This window comes from Nelumbo lutea, chromosome 2, assembly GCF_056320005.1.
Source record: "Nelumbo lutea isolate HS-2025 chromosome 2, American lotus-T2T, whole genome shotgun sequence".
Taxonomy (NCBI): domain Eukaryota; kingdom Viridiplantae; phylum Streptophyta; class Magnoliopsida; order Proteales; family Nelumbonaceae; genus Nelumbo; species Nelumbo lutea.
The window spans coordinates 32,579,164-32,600,177 of NC_142685.1; the positions used below are offsets into that span (position 1 = coordinate 32,579,164).

Sequence of the window (21,014 nt, forward strand, 5' to 3'; positions counted from 1 at the left end):
CGGGAATTCGTATGATATGAATCGCGACACTCTTTTTTAAGTTTTAATTAACGATAAACAAACAATGGTTTAAAAAAACAATAAACTAATGTTGTATTTACGAAAATAGCACTCCAAATGTTCTTAATACCAAAAAGTGTAATTTTTAATCATGAATAAGATAAAGGTATGCAAGGGTATTTTTGGTAATTAAGCTTATTATAATAATTTCTAAATCGTATTAATAAAATAACTTATCTCCTAAAACCCTAAAATGTGATCGAACTCCTTGAATTTCTTTGTTTAATCTCTGAAAAGGAATTCCGAGCACGAATTCCGGGATCTGAAAATCTTTTTCAGGTGAAAAAGCATCTAAGGCAAGAGAACAATTTAATTTTGCAGATAGAAAGAAGTTTCTTTCTTTTAATTGGCAACTTATGTGAATCTTCTCATTATTTGATCGATCCAATGGCTGTGAAAATGTATAGCCCCGTGGAAGCACCGTAATACAGTATCTCACTTATCTCACCTGGCTTATTTTCTATTGTTCTGCTTATCTTTTCAATTAATTAGTTCTGTGTGATGTTCTGGTCTTCTGGGATCATTAATTTCAGAGGGAGTAATGTTTTTGAGTATTTAATTGGTACAAGCTGTCTCGAATTCTTGAATTTTTTTTATGTTCTTTTGTTTTGTTTTGTTTTTAATGCCAGTATAGAGAGAATGGAAGTGAAGAACTGAAGATGGTCTCATCGTCGTTGAGACTCCGCTTATGCGGGGAGCAGAAAGAGGACATGCAAATTGTTGACTTACTAAACGGCGGCGATGACTACGACGGAGGCGACGACTGCGACATGACGAAGAAGAGAGTCTGCAGTGGTGATGTTAGGTGTCGTTCGTCAAGGTCGATTCCGTTTCGTTGGTTTTCTTTGTTCAAGCGAGGGTCCAACAAGGAGCAGAGCAGCAACTCCAGGCGCAGCATAGCGTCGTCGAAGTCCGAGGTGAAGAGAGACAACGAGTGGCAAGGGAGACGAAAGAAGGAGAGAGTAGGAGTTAGACGAGCTTTGTCTTTAAGCTGTTCGACGGGTGGAACCAAGGGCGAATCGTCTTCTTTCAGATTAGAGGAGACTGGCGGAGCTTCTGACATTGTTGCCCCATCAGGTGATGATTAATAATATTGCCTTCTCCCGCTTTTCTTATTTACGTTTGATTATTTTCTTTAACTGGTACATGCGTTTGTCAATAAAGCCTGAAGATCAATCTTTTTCCTCAAATTTTTGTTTCGTCAGACAAACTTTTTATGTGATTTATACTGTTACATGACCATCTTCACATTATCATGATTCTTACTGTTAAGGCTTTGCGGGGTGAGTTGAATAAGAAGTTCCTAGAATTTTAATTAGAATATAGGTTTTGCAACGGTGGGTAAGTGCGATTTAAATTAAAACTCAATGGGTTTCGTTATTAGCTTAGCGCGATTACGGGCTTAATGAATGCCAACGAAAATAGTAAATATTGGTAATAATAAAATATATCACAGCAGGAAATACTGGTGATCAGAAGATGTAATGAATTCATGCGCATTTTTTGAATGAGCAATTAAACGCTGAGTTTCTGTCCTTCTCTTCATGTGGGTAGGAAAATCAGGAAATGCGGTCCTTTTAATGCTTCACTGAGTAAAGTGACAGGATTCAGATTATTGGAACTCTTCTGCCTACAAGCGGGAAAAGTTCAATATATACAGTCAATAACATGTCATAAACAATGATGGACTATGAATAGAAATCCTAATATGGATTCGCCTCAAGTTAATATGCCATGTTTTGTTCATGATGGCAAGGGAAAACTGGAAGAAGAATTTTCATAATTTTGCCACACCAATTTAGCTCCTTAAGGGATTGAAAAAGTTGAGTAGAACAAAGAAATAGAATGCCATTTTTGTGGGTATGTTGGACTTGGATGTCATATAGAACTTTATGTAACATTTACTTTCGGTGCAAATTGAAACCCCAAATTTAGGATGGAATTGGATAAAAAAACTATTAAATAGGGTGGCAAAATAGTCTTTAAGGAACCAGGATGCAACTAATTTTCACATGCCACTTTTTGATTAAAGTATATAAATAATACTGGTTGAAATAATGATGATGATGTGTGTACTTGCCTGTGCTAAATTCTAAATATATGAAGAAGTATGAGTTTCTTCTTTGGTGAGTAAAATCGTATGAACACCTTTAGTTGAATGTTATGATATAAAAATAAAATTCCCACCAACTAGCCTTACAGGATTTATTGCACATCAGTAGATTGGGAGTTAGGACCTCTCTTAATGCCTGCAATTTATCTCCTTTATTCATTGATTTAGAACTCTGTCAGAATTACTGTACTCTATAGGACTATCTGAGAATAGCTGAAAATGTTTTGTGGTTATGTTGTGTGGCCTGCTGTTAGCTTCTTAAAATGGTAATCAAACCTTCATCTGAATGTTATGAGATAGAATGCCCAGCAACTAGCCTTGCAGGATTTATTGTGCATGATTAGATTAGGACCCCAACATCATTGTACCTTATTGCCTGTCAGTGTTCATCTCCTTATTGGCTTAGAACTCTATATGAGTTGTTGTAGTCTATAAGAACATTTGGGAAAAGCTGAAAATGTGTTGTAGTTGTGGCTGTGTTGTGTGGTGTGCTATTATTTTTCTTATAATCACTAAGATATCAATGCTCTCACCACTTATTTCTTGTGAAAATCAATTTTTTTATGCAATATGAAGTTGTAAGCCAGGGATGGTTATACTTAGTATTTATTACATATTCCTTAGTTGGATTTAGTATTATGTTTTGGTAGATCCATCTTATTATTTTTTAGCTGATTCCATATAGTTGGGATGAGTTTTGGATGATGATGATGATGAGTTGCATCTTATCCTTTTTTCCTATAAGTTTTATTTACATTGTTGTAGGTTTTTTTCTTGCTTTTTTTAAGTTTCATATCTTTTCTCTTCTCCTTCCAGGAAGATATATAAAGGAGCCATCTTTCAGCTTGGGTCTAGGAGTTGGTCTGGCCTTTCTGCTTGCTGCAACAAAAAATGAATACTATAAGATGATTGAGCTTCGGACTCAAATGGAAACACTTCTTAAAGAAGCTAAATATGGACTTTGTAGGAGAGGGAAAATCTGTAAGCATTCTGATTCACATGGTAACCCCCCTTGTTCGATTGAAGAGTCACATGAAGGTGGGAACATGAATTATGATCTTTCAACTCAAAATTGTGAATCTTCTAAGCATTTTGTAGAGGCAGAAATCACCCTTGAATGTGGTCAGTGTTCGAAATCTAATACATCCATAAGGGAAGGTGTAGTGGGAATGGATCAGCTGGTGTCAGAGCTTGAAGTTGAATTAGAACGTTTGCAGCTCAATTTGGATACTGGAGTTTTTTCAGGTCATCCACAATTGCAATCAAGAGAGGTATATAGCATACTGAGCATATATCTTATTATCTTTTCTTTTTGTACTTTATTATAATACTTTCTTAGTATGGATTGTTGTTTATTTTCAATTGGATCCTGTTGTGACTGTATGTTGTAAACATACTTTATTGTACAACATGATCATCTCAAGCAGGGTGGTAATTGATATTTGAGATCTATTATGTTGTAGTTGATGCATCATCGGATGGTGTATATAGTGCCTTTTATATTCTCAATCTATTGCAATTCTTTAAGTTGTAGATAGTACCGTTTATTTCATGATGCGGAGTTCCATCTCTCTCAGTTGTAGACAGTACTGTAAATCGTAACTTTTATGGTTTGGTTTTCTTTGGTCATGTTATATTTTTCTTTCATGAAGGCTTTAATCCCTCCTACTTTCTCATAAAACTTGTCTCTTGTAAGCATCGTTCTTTGCCTAGACTTTATAACAGGCCATTACCCAATGTTGGTCCCAGCTATTTGGGGTCTTGGTAGGGGTAGACTGGGGTACAGTTCCTAACCTGTGCGTGTTTTACTGCACAAAGTGGCCACCCTCAGACTTGCCATCCCAAGAATTTACCAGTACACCAAGTACAGTTCCTAACCTTTTGTTTGTGTGTGTGTGTATGTGTGTGTGTTTTCCTGCACAAAGTGGCCACCCTCAGACTTGCCATCCCAAGAATTTACCGGTACACCAAGTAATTGGCCCTTTTGCCTAGACTGCATCCAAAGATATATTTCTGAATGAAACATCATTCAACTGTAATATAGACTTTCTCATCTTTTCTTTTTTAAGTAAATTATATATCAGATTTAGATTTAATATGTTCATGGCTTGGTTGAACTCGAAGAAATGGTAAGTAGATAAGTGTTAACTAGAACTCTGAAATTATATAAAAAATTGGGTATGGACACATCTATCTTGTTGTTATGGGAGTAACTAGCATTGGCCCTGAGCCATACAATCAATTTGAGCTTGAAGTCATATCCAAGATGTTCATACTTAAATAGTGGATATGGCAATCTATGTTAAGTAATGCATGTTTTACTTGATATAGTAGTTCTACATGAATAACCAATGTATTTTTGTAAGCACCTCTGCCATTAACGATTTATTCAATATTTTGATATATATTTTTACATTAATCTTTTCTCATTTTAATTTAACCTAGCCTTTTCCCATTTAGATTTTATTATACATTGTTTTACAGTTCACATGTTCATTTTAATAGAGGGCATAGATAAAAGTATGCCAATTTAATAAATGTTCTAATATCATTTATAGATGGGAAGATATAATTCATTGGAAGGGCTCCTTTTGTTTTGGTCATCTGGAATGATGGCACTCATTAACTGAGATTGTTCATCAGATAGGAAACCCTTTCGATTGGCCCCATGATTGGTCTTTTGCCACTGGTTGCTTTACATCGCATATTGAAATCTTTCTTTGTAATCCAGTGAACAACATGACCAGGGAAAAGGGCTGACATTTTCATGTGCAGGGTCCTATTGGTTTAAAACTTACCACATGATGAGAGTTGTGTGGACATGTGGAGCCCTTTTTTTAAGCAACGGAACTGTGATATTGAAGTACTGTGGGTAATGAGCCCATGCCCTTTTAAGGCTTTAAATATTTGTACGTCTTTTTCTATGATATGATTTTATAGCAACAGTCTTGGTTGCTATTTATTTTAGGGAGTATCTTGGGTCTGGGGGCACAGGACTGATACATGACTCCCATATGTTGCCACCTTTTCCATGTTTCAAGAATTTGGGACCCACCATTAAATAGGTCCCAAGCCCCAATTAAATGATTCTGGGCCAAAAATCAGCAAAAGCAGATGAATTTTGACCATATGATTTAGGTTTATTTTTAGAGTTCGTTTTAACTTTAAGAAAAGCTTTCTCCACCAACCAATTAAATCTAGTAAAATCAAATGGTCATAACAGATAACCTTCTATACATTCTGAATTTTGATCCAGCTGATCTTCCAGGCGGGGCAGCGATGAGCTTGGATCATGGAGGATAGGTGGCAATTATTGTGGTCACAGATCCATCCAAAGGCTGTGTCCCCAGACACCATAAATGCCTTTATTTTACTATTCCGATATTCTCAAGATTTTATTTGCATAATTTTTATTAAATGGAAAAAATTAATTAATAACCATTTTTTGAGTCTTATAAATCATTTTCTTTCCTTATTTTGTAATTGGGTGTTATAAGCCTAGTTAGTATGTTATTGTATGCTTTTATTGCTTCTGCTCTGTTATTCTTTTCTATTAAGTTGAAGTCAAAGTATTTACCATTTTAGCATGTTTAGCATCATGGTCATACATATCTTCAGGTATATTTCTATACCTAAGGGATTGCTGTGATCTATCTGTTCCATTTCTTAATGCTTGTCTTCTGGTGTAATAAACAATTAAACATAACTTGATGCCTTTCATAATTAGTGGAAGGGGCTGAGTTTTTCTCATCTCAGCTTGGGTTTGTTACAAGCCTGATCGCTAAGCTTGGATTTGGTTTCTTAAGAGCTCATTTAGGCTTTGCTCGGTTCACTTAAATCCTAGGTTTTAAATAACAAAGTAGGGAAAACATCATTGTCAAGTTAGCTCCATTACTGATGCCATGACTGATGATATAAAGGAAAACAGTCCTTGATTGTTTTTCCTTGCCTGGGTGGCTAAATGCATAGGGAAACAATCTAAATCAAAACAGAAAAAATCTTTTAATCTACATTCCATAGGAGCACTGTGAAATATCAGGAAAATAGGGGCAAAATGAACACGGAAAATCGGCAAAAATAGTACCAACAGGACCCAGAAAGTTTGATTGGAAAGCAAACCCCCTAAAATTCCTTGTAGATAAAGCATAGAAAATCAATTAAAACCGGACCGGCTGGTCGGACTGTGACCTGGGACTGTTACGATCCATTTGTCCTATATTGGTAGTTTGGGATGCTAATGTGAGGTATTCCACATTCGTAGTATGGGATACTGTTGTGGGATATATATGTGTTTGGGTTTCCTCCCTCTAACAGCTAGCTTTTAGGGGTGAGTTCTCCTAAGGCACATAACAGGGACCTTGGCCGGTTTGGTCATGCCCCAATAACCACACTTGATTAAAAACTGGTGGAAACCGGCTGACCGGAAAACTGGTGAACCGGTTCCAGTTTTGTGAAACTGTCTGGGTCCTTAACAATTGAAAATTTAAAATGTTTTTAGTAAGACTTGAACTCATGACCTCTAATTTCTATATATTGCTTAATTACCATTAGTCCACCTCTTGTGTTAATTAATAACTCTTTATTGTACATATTACTTTATTATACATGTATTTTAAAGAAAATGTAAATCAAGAGACCTGCACCCTAGTCATTTGCTTTAAAAATTAAGAAACTTGCCATCTAACTACCATATTTAAATACATTACGAGTTTTAAAATGTATTATATATAGTATTTATTATGACCCATAGTATATATATGCATATGCCACGTCATCACTGTTCAACCTCCGGTTGAACCTCTGACCCGTGAACCTCTCCCTTCTCCGGTTCTATGCCTGGTCCGGTTTTCTGAACTTTGATTAAAACCTCTAACCTCACTGTGCATTAATGACTACAAGTTATAAAACAGAAAATCATAAGAAACAATAGAGATAAAAAAGAGCTATAATTTTAAGAGAGATCCTTAATGAGAAGAGCCCAACCAAGCTTGGCTCAAGCTCATTTAGCAATTAGCGTTAAATGAACTACTCCAGGATTGATCTCTGCTCACAAGCTCTAAAATGAAGCTCAGACCGATCTTGTTGACTTATTTACAGGCTCACAGCCATAGTGATAATGAGTATAAGACTCGCAATAAAGATGTACCAAATGGGGCCTAAGTTAATTATGACTATCATATAATAGAACGGCCTTTAACATTTTACTTATTAGATAATATTAATTATAATTGATTGTCTTATATTTTCTTTTTACAGTTTTGGTGTAACCATTATATATTCCTTTTACAACTTTCATTTCAAAGTCAATTTGTATTAAACTGAACTTTACAAAGGAAAAGTGGAAAAGGAATGGAACACTCTAAGAGGGAGATATAGAACAAATGAAGTTGTGTCTTAAATCAAAGAATAGAAGAAGATAAACAATTGAAGGGACAAAGCTGAAAGCCCTTTTTGTGTTGAATGTGACAACATAGAGAGAGAGAACGCATGTGTTAATTGTAAATAAAAGGAAAACAATGAATGGATGGATCCCTTGTTTTGGTTAAAATTAGACAGGGGTAACCACAGAGGAGTTAAAGAAGGAACAAAGAGGGTGCAAAACCCTATGATCTTCCATAGAGAAGATGTTGCTTTGCATCACTTATGGCTGAGAAGGTAAAATGTGGTATTTCATTAGCAAACCAAAGTATACAGAAGCCCCTGCACATAAGGGGTGTACAAAATGTAGATAGAAGTACAAAAGTCAAACAAAAGAGATCCAGAATAAAAAAAAAGAGTTAGCCTGAACTCCCTGAAAGGGTTTTTCAATCCTTAATCATGAACATCGGCTCTTTTAAATTACATTTTATTGTATCCATGTATGAGGCTTTGTTGTCAAAGATGCATGAGTTTCTTTCTCTCCATAATGTCCATCACTCCATATAATAGCAGCAACCAGCAAGTAGTATTCCCCAAATAATTTTTCCTTTTCTACTTAGGCTTTGCAACCTTCATGCTTGGATTAATTCCAACATTGTTTTTAGGAGACAGCTTTGCACTCCAAAGCATGAAAAGGCTAACATCCAAAGGTGATGGGAAAGTTACAGTGAATAAATAGGTGAATTGAAGATTCTGGTACCTCATTACATAATGCCGTGTTTGCTTTGAAGGAAAAGGTAGGGAAACTCGTACAAATTTTGTATGGGTTTCCCTACCTTTCCCTTCCTTTCCTTAACTTTTCCTTCAAACCAAACACAGCCTAAGGGACTGGTATTGTTGTCTAGCAGCAATCCTCTTCTTATCAATAAATATTTAGTCAAACAGAGGCAAAACAGCGGCCTTTTGTGAAGAACTTGTGATGAGGGCTACTAGTTGAAGCCCTACTATAATGAAAATACTACTTTACCATCCATGATGTTTCTCCTAAGCCCATTTGATGTCTCTCTAAATTCAAAATTAATCTTTTATAATTCCCTTTTAACCATTTTAGCCTTTTGGTGCAATGGTTGGGTTGCTCCATTGCAACCTGGGTGACCAGGGTTCAAATCTTGGAAACAGCCTCTCTGCATGTGTAGGGTAAGGCTGCATACATCTGTCCCTCCCCAAACCCCACATTGGTGGGAGCCTCATGCACTAGGCTGACCTTTTTATTTTGTTTATGGTAAGGTTTAGCTATGCCACCTAAAATTGTTAGACCTACACCAAGGTGAGGCACAAAGTGGTTTCCAAAAAGCAATGTAGTAGAATATTCTTTATGTATTCTGTAGATTCTTTCTTTACAAGTCAAGGTTATGCTCTAAAAGAAAGCCTTGCTTAGCATTAACAAAGGCATTGCACCCTTGTCCAAGTTAATGAAAGTTTCCCTAAATTTCTATGCAGTTTTTTTGAGAAGTGAAGTTCTTTCTTGGTGTGAGACCCTATTATTCCCATTGATAAAAAAAGATCCTATTATCCCCATCTTTGATTGGTGACATTCTTTAATTGGGTTGGGTAGCATGACTATTCTCCTATGATAGATACGAACATGGATATAGGTAACAGGGATAATGACTCTCCATTTCCTAAAATTCTGGACATAGATACAAGTACTGGTATCCAATAGGTAGAAATCACTGATTGCAGATTTAGTAATTTCTTGTGAAGGGAAAGAGGAGGAAGATGGAGATTTTAAGCAGTAGAGAAGAAAAGAGGAGGAAGATGGAGATTTCAGCAGTAGAGAAGAAAAGAGGAGGAGAAAAGAGTAGGAAGTCAACCAGGATTCTTAGATAAACCTTAGCCGCCAGTTCATTATAATTTATACTTAACTTAAAGGATGGGGTATTACAAGGATGCCCTTAGTAGGGCGGCTACTAATGTAGCTGAATAGTCACAACTTAAAAACATAAACTAATGGGCCCAAAGCTCAACAACTTCTTAACTAAATAACTTAAAATAAGAATAAAAACAACTAAGCCCAGCTCAACACTCCCCCTCAAGTTGGGAGTAAATGTCACACATTCCCAACTTGTGTAGATCATGCTCCATCTTGTTCTTTGCAACACTTTTTGTGAGAACATCAGCGAGCTATAGATCAGAAGCAATTTATGGAAGACAAACTTCTCCAGAAGTCACTCTTTCTCTAATAAAATGTCCATCCACTTCAATGTGCTTAGTTCGGTCATGCTGGACTGGGTTATGGGCAATGTTAATTGTTGCCTGGTTATCACAGTACAACATCATAGGTTCTTCTGCCTGTACACCAATTTCTTCTAATAGGGAACAGATCCAGAGAAGTTCTGAAACTCCATGTGCCATGGCCCTGTATTCAGCTTTAGCACTTGATCTTGCCACCACTGTTTGTTTCTTACTCTTCCACGAGACAAGGTTACCCCCAACAAGGGTGTACTCCTGAAGTTGATCTCCTGTCATCAAGGCATCCTGCCCAATCTACATCTTTATAACCCTCTAGTTTCAACTGTCCATGATCAGTAAACAATATGCCTCTGCCCGGGTGTCCCTTCAGATAAGCAAGAATCCTGTCAACTGCCTCCCAATGTTGGGCTCGTGGAGCATGCATGTATTGACTTAACACACTTACTGTATAGGAAATGTCTGGTCTTGTCATACACAAGTATAGCAGCCGACCCACAAGTATCTGATATCTCCCGATGTCGTTTACTGGCTCACCTTCTGATGCATTGACTCTATGGTTTTGATCAATGGGAGTACTAATTGCCTTCGTTCCAAGCTTTCCTGTCTCTTGAAGAAGATCCAAGACATACTTCCTTTGAGATATAAAAATTCTATGTTTTGATCTTGCAACTTCAATGCCTAAGAAGTATCTTAGTTCTCCAAGATCTTTAATTTCAAATTCTTTATGTAGATTCCTTTTCAGACAATCAATCTCGCTTAGGTCATTCCTCGTGACAACAATATCATCCACACAAACAATTAGGACTGAGACCAAAGATCCCCTTAGCTTCACAAACAAGGTATGATCGGATTGAGCTTGAGTGTAGGCAAAAGCAATCAAGGCCTTTCTGAATCTGTCAAACCATGCTCTGGAGATTGTTTCAAGCCATAAAGTGACTTCTTAAGCCTACATACCTTTCCTTTTCAGCATCACTGTAGAAGCCAACAGGAAGATCCATATACACTTTCTCTTGCAGATCCCCATTTAAGAAAGCATTCTTCACATCAAGTTGAAACAAGGGCCAAGAGTACGAGGCAGCAAGAGAAAGAAGTATCCGAACAGAGGTCATCTTCACAACTGGTGCAAAGGTCTCTAAGTAATCAATGCCATAGGTCTGTGTGTACCCTTTTGCAACAAGTCTTGCCTTGTATCTTTCTATATTTCCATCTGCCTTATATTTTACTGTGTAAACCCATCAGTATCCAACTATCTCCTTGCCCTCTGGTAGATACGCAATGTCCCATGCCTGATTCTTAATCAAAGCTGCCATCTCTTCCTGCATAGATGTCTTCCACTCAGGTTTGGAAAGAGAGCCTCACTAACACCCTTGGGTATAAACACAAAGTCAAGAGAGGAAAGAAAAGCACGGTAGGAAGGAGAAAGTCCACTGTAGGAAGGAGAAAGTCCACTGTAGGATAAGTATTGTGAAATACGACGAGCAGTACACTTTTTCTTCCCTTTTCTGAGAGCAATAGGAAGATCAAGGTTATCTGTAACAGGGTTAGTAGAATCAATGGGAACTGAAACAGTAACAGGACCAAGAGGAATACCTGAATCCATGTCAGCTGAATTTGGAGTCTCCAAGGAACCGACAGGAAGTGATGTGAGTTCTGTTGTAGTGGAATCAACCTCCTTGTGAAGTCTCTGTCGTAAGTAATGTTGAGAAGCAGGATGCAAAGGAGGTGGTAAGGTAGGTGACACAGGAGGGTCAAGCACGGGAGTAGACACAGGGACTAGAACTGGGAGAGGAATGGATTGCTGACTCACTTCCCCAAAACACTCCCCCTGAGAAGGATTCTTTGAGAAGAAGTATGTAGATTCAAAAAAGGTGATATCCATGGTAACATACCGACTCCCAGAGATTGGATCATAGCAAAAATACCCTTTTTGATTTTCTTCATATCCAAGGAAGACACACTTCTTTGCCTTGGGATCAAGTTTCGAGTGGTGAGGACCAAGGATATGTGCAAAGCCGACACACCCAAACACCCTGAGAGGAATATGAAACATCTCCCCCTCAGGAAAGAGGAGATTGAATGGGGTGCTGAATCCAAGTATACGAGAGGGCACCCTGTTAATTAGATAGACTGCTGTGAAAACTGCATCACCCCAAAACCGAACTGGAACTGTAGATGTGATCATCATGCTTCTTGCAATCTCAACAATGTGTCTGTTTTTTCTTTCTGCAACACCATTATGCTATAGACTGTAGGGACAACTGCTCTGATGGACAACACCATATTCTAGTAGATATGAGACAAGGTGTTTTTCAAAATATTCACTAGCATTGTCTGATCTAAACACATTTATTCTTGTTCCAAACTGTGTTGGCACCATTTGATGAAATTGCCTCACCAAGGATGATACTTTATCGTGGGATCTCATTAGGTAAATCCAAGAGTATTGTGAGAAATTATCCAGAAATAAGAGAAAATATCAATAGCCTCCCATAGAAGGAACATGGTAAGGTCCCCACACATCATAATGAATAACATCAAAAGAAGAAGAACACCTTTTATTACTAGGTTTAAATGAATGTCTACAATGTTTTCCAAGTTGACAACCTTCACACTTCAGACTTGACAAACTAACAGACTCAAAAAGTTTTAGAAACAAAAGACTCAAATAAGAAAAAGGTAAATGGCCCAAATGATTATGCCAAAGCATAATTTGACCCACATACCTTGACTCACTATCCCTGTTGACATGATGACTCTGATGAGGAGGAAGCACATCTAGGAGGTAGATCCCATTCACTTCACGACCACTCCCAATCGTTCTCTTTGAATCCATATCTTACAAAATACAATGACTAGGAGAAAAAATTACTGAGCAGTTTAGGTTCTTAATCAAACTACTAACATATAACAAATTAGTGCTAAATCTGGGAACATGAAGGATAGAGGGTAGAGAAATAGAATCACTAATCTTGACAGATCCCTTCCCAACAATGGGAACATGGGATCCATCAGTTGTGGAGACCCTATCTCTGCTAGAACATAGCTGGTAAGAAGAAAAAATAGTAGAGCTATGGGTCATGTGCTCTGAAGCTCTAGAATCTATAATCCAAGGAGGTCCCTCCTTACCTGAAGTAGAAACCTAATTTGCAGTGGCGTGTGAATTATCTGTGTGAGCAAAGGAAGTAGAGTGGACTCCACTAGTACCACCTGTACCTTGTTGACTTGCTGCTGAACTGGAACTGGCTGTATCCCGCTGGTTCAAAAGTTGCCCATACCTCTCAAGTTCGGCCCTTACTGCAGTAGTTGCAATAGATTCCAGAGCAGCTGTAGTAGGAGGGGCCGGAATGTCACTAGTAACTACCATGTGAGCATTTCCCTTCTTATTTTGCAGTCTAGTCGGTACAAGATGTGGGTGAAGCTTCTAGCAAGTATCTCTTGTGTGTTTAGGCTTTTTAAAGTAGTTATAGATTAAATCTCTTTTATCTTCCTTCTTGATTTCACTGCCACCCCGATCTCCACTTTGTTTAGGTTTCACAGTACTCACTATGACAGGCTGATCAAAAATAGGATTTTTCATCATCACATCTCTCTTTCTCTCCTCCCCTGACACAAAGGCATATGCCTGGGGGAGGGCAACACTATCCCTGGAAAGAAGATGTTGTCTTGCAATATCATACTCGGGATTAAGGTCAACAAGAAATTCAAACACCCTATACTTCTCTAGATGTTTCTGAGAGGTAGCTGTATTCTTAGTGGTTTCCCAAGCAAATGTCTCTAAATGGTCAATCTCCTGCCATAGGGTTTTAAGGGCTGAAAAATAGGCTGCAACAGGTCTATGTCCCTGCCTTGTAGAGATAATTTGATTTCTCAATTGATAAGCCCTAGCAACATTCTCCCTTTATGAATAGGTTTCTGCAACCCCATCCCATACTTCCTTAGCTGTATTTGCCCATAAAAAAAATTTACTTATATGGGGCAACATGAAATTACACAACCAAGTCATCACCATATAATTCTCCTATACCCACCGAGAGTTGCTAGTTTCGGGTTTCACTTCTTCACTAGTGATATACCCTAATTTCCCATGAGCACCAATGGCCATCTTTGCAGATTGTGACCATTCTAAGTAATTTGCACCATCCAACTGTAGTAATGGTTCCAATCCTGAAAAGGTCTCCAACACCTCCTCCCACTGGTCCCATTTCACTCCCGGGCTTATTTTCAACTTCGTGACCCTCCATGCTACTCAAAAAGTGTAATGAAAATAACTGGAATATGCAAGAAGATCAAACGAAACACTTTTGGAACCAACAACACCTTTCTGGTGTCCTAGACTTTCTTCCCACAAAAGATTCCTTTTCTGCGGGATGAGAGAAGAGGGAGAAGAGGCAGCCGCTCTCTCTAGAAGCCTCCAAATCAGGCATGACTTGAACCGCCCCTTACAGAAAACTCCAAGGAACCCTAAAAAATTAAGGCACCACTTCCTAGGTCAAAATTGAAGAGTCCAATAGAAATAAGACTCTTCCCCTTTCTCTGGTTTTTCCTGATTTTGATGAGAAACCCTAGACCAGCTATAGGGCAAACAGATTCACAAACAAATCCAAAAACCGGGCTTACCTGAGATTTTCGATCAGCCTCTTAAATCACCATGTAGTCGGCCGATCTAGGGCTGCGTGAGAAAACAACTCAAGGAACCTTCGGCTTGCTCTGATACCAAGTAGAAATCACTAATTGCAGATTTAGTTGAATTTCTTATGAAGGGAAAGAGGAGGGAGATGAAGATTTCAGCAGTAGAGAAGAAAAGAGGAGAAAAGAGTAGGAAGTCAACCAGGATTCATAGGTAAACCCTAGCCACCAACCCCTCATAATTTATACGTAACTTAAAGGATGAGATATTATAAGGATGCCCTTAGTAGGGCGGCTACTAATGTAGCTGAACAGTCACAACTTAAAAACATAAACTAATGGGCCTAAATCCCAACAACTTCCTAACCAAATATCTTAAAATAAGAATAAAAACAACTAGGCACAACTCAACACAATGTAATGCTTCTATCATGCATTTGTATCTAGTTATTAAAGCTAAATGTCCGATTTCAAGACTTAATGTCTTTCCAAATTTAATTAAATACCCAAATGTGCAGATCTTTTTATGGTATTTTTTGTTAAGGTGTTTGTATGATACTAGAAAGGCATGATACCTAAAAACTTATAACCATTCAACCAATATCATAGAAGTGGTAACCAATCAATTGGTCTTCATTAAAATTCAAGGGGTGGGGGAGTTTCTGATGGTCAAAGTTCTTCCAGTATCATACTTTATGGCATCATAGACAGCCTTTGTTAAAACATGCCGTTTTACATATTTTAAAAGTTTTAATGCGATAAAGTAAATCTAGAAGTATCCATGCAGTGTCTGGTATTATATATATTCTCCCTGTCTCTCCTATCTTCCTCTTCTATAACTTTTCCTTTCTCCTTTGTTCGAATATTTTCTTTCCAGGGAAACAACTCCATTGCAAGCAGTGTTTTAAAAACTAATCTAGGGCTTGAACCATTGCCCCCTCCATGTCAACAGGTCCCCATGATACCATCCACATAAAAAAAAAATACAACAACCCGTTAACCCACTAAACGGGTATGACGGATCAACAGTTAAACCACCTGGGTCATTGGGGATTGAGTCAACAATTCTTGTAAAATAGCAGTTGGAGATCGACCCAAACCAGTATTGTGCCCATTTATAAAAAAACCAGTATTTTGGCTGGGTTACTGGTCTGACCAGACAGGTCAACAGCGGGTTGAAAACACTGGCAACAACCTGCAATCTTTTGGGTCAAGAGCTTTCTCTTCTCAGTTAGTATTCCTGCTTCAACATGTCTACATTGTCTATCAAAATGAACAATATTTTATTGTCAATCGTGTTTTGTGTTCTATGATATGCTTTATAATTTTCAAATGTAGTAATATCTAATAATACAAAGTTGTTTTTGAAGTGGTAAAGTATAATATGTTTTCTTCTGATTTTCTTGAACACATTATTGTTTATTAGTAGATAAATTGAGGAATAGTAATTACATCCATATAATTAGGTTAGTTTCTCAAAATACTGTTAGGTTTAACTATTTTTTATGATTTAGTAATCATAATAGGGTCCTCTCTATATATTAGTCATAAAAGAGGCAGCTTTCTTCCAAAAGAAAGCTGGCATCCCATGTCAGACGTGTATTCATGTGGACTCAATTTGACTCATTTGGACTCTTGAAATCTTTTTGATACTTGTCTCCCTATATTTTTTCATTTGTTATGAGATTAAAGCATTTATTAAAGAAAATAAATGGGAGCGTAGTAAGCCTTCCCACATTAAATATGAGAGTAATAGCCAAAAGAAGAGAGACAGAATTAAACAGCCAAGGAAAGGTTTCCCAAGTAAATACTTTCCTTATATGACTACCCTGGTAAGTCCACCCCCCTGCAGAAAGAGTATCTTTCAACCCTGTCCTGGCTAGAGCATCTGCTAATGAATTCAGTGATCTGATCCAGCAATCCTGTTGAACGATATATTCATCCTGGCATTAAATAGTCTTGCCTTATGTGATACCTAAGTGCCAAAGGACCATCTCAGAGTGTTCTAAGATTCCCAAATACCTATACAAGGATGTTGTATCCCATTGGATACTTCAATTTCTAGTGTAAATTTTGTATCAAATATCCATACATGACCTTGTCATATCCTGGTAACATAACTCTCCAACAGGGCCAGACTCCAGATATGCTGCAATCACTTCTCCTAGAAGTATAACCATTGCTCAATTGCCCAAGATTTCCTAGAGAGCAGCCATAAGATTTAAGTTTTACCCATTGGAGTCCATTGCTTTGGATGGATAGCCTTGCCAAAGAAAATGTTTCCACATCATGCCGCCCCTGAAAATATAATCAATGAGGAACTATTTTTATCATGATCACATATATGATGGAATTTAGTAGATTTCTTTTTTATTTTCCCTTGAGAGATTTGCCTGTTTCTTTCTTCTGATGAGCTCCACAAGATTGCTGACTTATCTACAATGGTGAAGCTGAGTGGACTTAAAATTCCCTAATCTAGAAGAGTTAGTTGTAGGGCATTGTAGTTTTGTAAGAAGGTTATGTGCTAGATCATTCATCAAAAAAAGAAAAAAGGTTATGGGCTAGAATTTCTGAGGAGCTGGCTTTTACCTGGTTTAAGCAGAAGGGGAAAAGTGATTTGGGGACTTCTTCCTTTGGCCCTGGTGTGGACTGTTTGGCTGGAAAGAAATTCCAGAATTTTTAAAGGTATAGGGAACTTGGAGGATTCAATTGTAAAGGCCTTATGGGGCAGAACATACTCATGGGTAGAAGTGCATAGATGTTTTGGGGGTACACCTTATAGTACTTCTTTCTTCATTTCTGATACTCTTTTTTGTAATTACCAAAGAGCAAATTGATGTATAGTCTTGTACCTCTTGGTGTTGATGTGCACAGCATCTTGCTGTAGCAGGGAGAGTGGTTTGTAATTTTCTTTTTGTTTAACATAGTACTTTCTTCAAAAAAGATAAACACATGTACTCATTATTAGACCTTTGGTAATCATGTTACAAAAATGTTACATTTATTGTACTCTAAATATCATCTGATTGTTTTTTTATTCTCCTAATTTCTGTTAGTTATTTTCTTTTTTATTTTTCATTAAGTACTCAGTTTAAATACAAACATACAATTTAATATTATTTTACACCAAGTTAAATAACATAATTGATACTATTTGAAGGGTGGGGTTCTGATACTGGGGTCATTTAATGAAGAAATTTAGACAACCATGGTATCTCTTCTACATGGAAGATTGCCTTGGGCCCAATAAAAGCGCCTGTCACCTTTCATTCATAGAATAAACGTCTGGAAACCTTAACATGTGCTCAAGTAAGTCTCTTTTGATGGGCATGCTTTATGTTGGCCAGCTGTTATCACTTGGGCATAAATCAAATAAATGCATAGTATTTGGCTGGCAGGCATTATGGGAGTGAATACATGTCCAATTTGGAGGGTCCTCTATCGGCCTATCTGATAGATGATTTGAATTGACCACAGGATTCCTCCATGTGGCACAAATAGATAGGTCTGCCTAGGTGCTTCCCTTATTGACCTATTTTAGAAATATTTTCCTTATTTTAAAAACATAACTGTGAAACTAAGTACACATTAAATACATGTAATTTCATGACTGGTAACTACTATAAAATGTGCATTTCTTTTAAATTAATTATTTATGTAAAATTAAACAAGATTTTTTTTTTTCGGTAAAAGAATTACAAGAATTATGGGTTCGAGGCTAGCATTAACAAGTTCTCTTTTTGTGGGTTGGGATGTTTATTAGGCCTTGTAATCATTTTGGTTAATTGTGATTAATGAACAAAATTTCCCTAGTACCTTTTCACAATTAGGAATACTTTACAACAATCTGAAAATTTCAACAAGATATCAAAACTCGTAATATCAACTAATATTCGGTAAAAAAATTGGTAGTGTTATATTCTAGGGTGTCCTTGTTTCCTCTGGATAGATTGGGAATATTTAGGAGATTTTTCTGAACTCAGGAAATTGCAAACCATGTTTATGGCTCATAATTTACATTTCATGAGTAATGAACCACGTAATAATTTTATATACCTGAGTTTGCTTTTTTGAATCTTTTAGGCACCACAGTTCCTTGACATGTCCATTCAGTTTCTCTTTGGTCAAGTTGTTTGTTTTGTTCCGTCTCTCCTAAAAAGTACTGCAGTTAATTTTCTGTTAGAGAAGGTGGGGATGGGGATGGGGTTGGGGGTTGAGTGTATATTGTATGGATGAATTTGAAATTCATGAAGTACATATTTAGTATACTACCAAATTGCTCAAATGTGATGTTTTTATGTATTTGCTAATTTAGAATTCTCCTTTGGGAGTCATGTTACTGAGTTTGCTTATGATCCAATTCTTTAATCCCGTATGTTTTTATGTAATCTGTTTTTTTTTTTTTGATATCCAATGACTACTAAATATACCAGAATACATCTATGCATGCTTTTATGTGCCTGTATATGTTTCTAGCCGGGAGATGACCACTTTAGACAATGAAGGGAACTGAAACCAACCAATATCTGTATTGCTTGGCATCCATTAGACTTGAGTCCACTGACATTGTGCAATATTAGTTTTAATATGTTAGCTGAGGAAATGCTGCTTCATTTTAGTAAAAATCATGTGAATTTCTATTTGATTTTATGTGATACTGCATTAGTTTTGTTGCTTTCAGTGTTGCTACCATCCAGTTAGGTAAGCTTTACCTAGGGAATCTGTAGGTGAGACTCACCAAATGGCATTGTATTTATGCCATATTACCTACCACATTTTCTAACACTCAAAATATTGAAAATCATAGGTGGATATTGATGACACTTCTCTCGTGCTAGTTTTGGAGAAGTGGACAATGGACAAGACACTTGTGATTTGGAGCACTGTGGAGTTTCTCCTAAAGAGCTTGAGAGAAGGTTGCACGAGCAATTGGAAGAAAGACAGCAACAACGGATAGCAGAGCTTGAGTTTGCTTTGGAGTGTGCTAAGCACAGACTCCATGAGAAAGAAATGGAAGTTTCTTGGTGGAAGGACACTACACAGTACATCTCTCAGCATGTTCTAGAAGCCCCACGCTTATCAAGGTAAGTAAGATGGTTTTCAAAAAGCCATTGCATCAAGAATAAGCCATGATTAAATGATGTGCCTGTAAATCGATTTTTTGTCAAAGGTGCCAATTGGCTCAGTTGGTAAAGTTAATGGATGTAGTTCCCACTGACATCCAAGATTAAAAAATAAATCTATTGTTTTTGTTATAGTTGATTTTTAGTCTCCTTTTTGCTTTGTTTTACTTCATTTATCTTTTGATTGCGAGAGGCAACATCATGGAATATGGTCTGTATACAAGGTGATAGTGGAAAGCAAGGAGATGACAAACAGAAAATGAAGACATGGGATTGACTTACACTTTTTTTTTTGCTGTATGGGATGCTAGGGTGTTAATGCACTTCTTTTTCAAGTGATGAACATGATGTTTTGTAGTAAAGTTTATAGTTTATATACTTAACAGCACTTTCAGTATCTTATTTCAGTAATTACAATTAAAAGAAGGTGAATTATCTGATCATTGTTTAGTCCAATCAGTTTTTGGGCTATGACTCTCCCAGCCTTCACAGCAAGAGTTGGAATGGAAGTCCGTGTCTAATCCGTGCTAAGCATTTTCCAATTGAGATATCAAGGACTTGTTGGGCATTGATTTTCTTAATAAGCACTAATGGAAACCCCAATTATTCTTTATCCAGTAGCTCGGTGACTTTCTGTTTCAAGATTTGCAGCCAGGAGCTATGGATGAAATTGAATCTTGTTTCTGGGTCTGGGCATCCATGCCTCCATGGATATAAAAATTGATTTGAAATGCTGAATAAGTAAATCAGTTAATGGCTAATGTCTTATTGGGGCAATGGCCAATGGAATAGCTCATTTTGACAGCTGGCCTTCATGATTCACACCCATCTGGATTGTCTGTTTCAGAAATGATTCTGAGACCATGGAAGTAAAGCTGTGGCAAAAATCAAGGTCGTGAGCTGTTCCACACGTGCATATCATTCAGGAAAATCATCCATTCTAATATCCCAACTGACATCACCATTCAATTGCAAGGAGACGCTTCTCAGGTGCAGATTGTAATTATGATAATGACTAGTCTTAATCATATCTAAGCCAAGTCTGAGTCTTTATTAGATCGCAGGTCGGCAGAGATATATGGTCATTAAGATTATCAGTCTTGGCGTGCACAATTGCACATGCAAGGGCCAAGGAGTAAGCCCGCCCATTACTTCCACTACCTGTTATCCGGTACTGACCGGAATAAGTGATCCTTGATTGCAACAATTCACATGACAGGCATGCTTAGAGAGTCGATGGATCAAATATTCAAATGGTTGATGGACTTGTTGGCTTCGCTCAGTTCCTTTATCTGGGTTATTTATTTGATGTTGTGGGTTAGGTGGGATTCGTTGACAGGTAATCTAATTCCACTTTCACGGTTTCACCCGTCAATTTTCTTCCAGAAACCAAGCAAGTCCCCACACACTATTGGTAGACCATAGGTTTGGTTCAATGGCTTAGCTCCCATTGGAGACTCTCCATCTCTGTCATCCAAGGC

General features: G+C 37.4%; 1 protein-coding gene across 5 annotated transcripts; it reads left to right on the forward strand.

Moving 5' to 3' along the window:
- The first annotated feature begins 255 nt into the window (after positions 1 to 255).
- Positions 256 to 19,973, forward strand: LOC148869681 (uncharacterized). 5 transcript variants are annotated; one of them, XM_088968300.1, is made up of 4 exons: positions 256 to 490; positions 690 to 1,137; positions 2,990 to 3,444; positions 19,218 to 19,973. In XM_088968300.1, the coding sequence occupies exons 2-4, from the start codon at positions 720 to 722 to the stop codon at positions 19,365 to 19,367; spliced, it is 1,023 nt and encodes a 340-aa protein (XP_088824426.1). In that variant the 5' UTR covers positions 256 to 490; positions 690 to 719; the 3' UTR covers positions 19,368 to 19,973. The 5 variants fall into 5 exon arrangements, with proteins under 5 accessions (XP_088824426.1, XP_088824430.1, XP_088824427.1 ...); XM_088968304.1 differs by having other exon boundaries at positions 260 to 490; positions 19,249 to 19,973; XM_088968301.1 differs by having other exon boundaries at positions 262 to 490; positions 695 to 1,137.
- The last annotated feature ends 1,041 nt before the right edge of the window (positions 19,974 to 21,014 follow it).

Bases quoted from the DNA above. Each gene is read 5' to 3' on its own strand.
- LOC148869681 (XM_088968300.1), top strand. From the start codon at position 720: ATGGTCTCATCGTCGTTGAGACTCCGCTTATGCGGGGAGCAGAAAGAG. The intron at 1,138-2,989 runs GTGATGATTAAT...TTCTCCTTCCAG, and splicing joins TGACATTGTTGCCCCATCAG to GAAGATATATAAAGGAGCCA. The intron at 3,445-19,217 runs GTATATAGCATA...TGAAAATCATAG, and splicing joins CACAATTGCAATCAAGAGAG to GTGGATATTGATGACACTTC.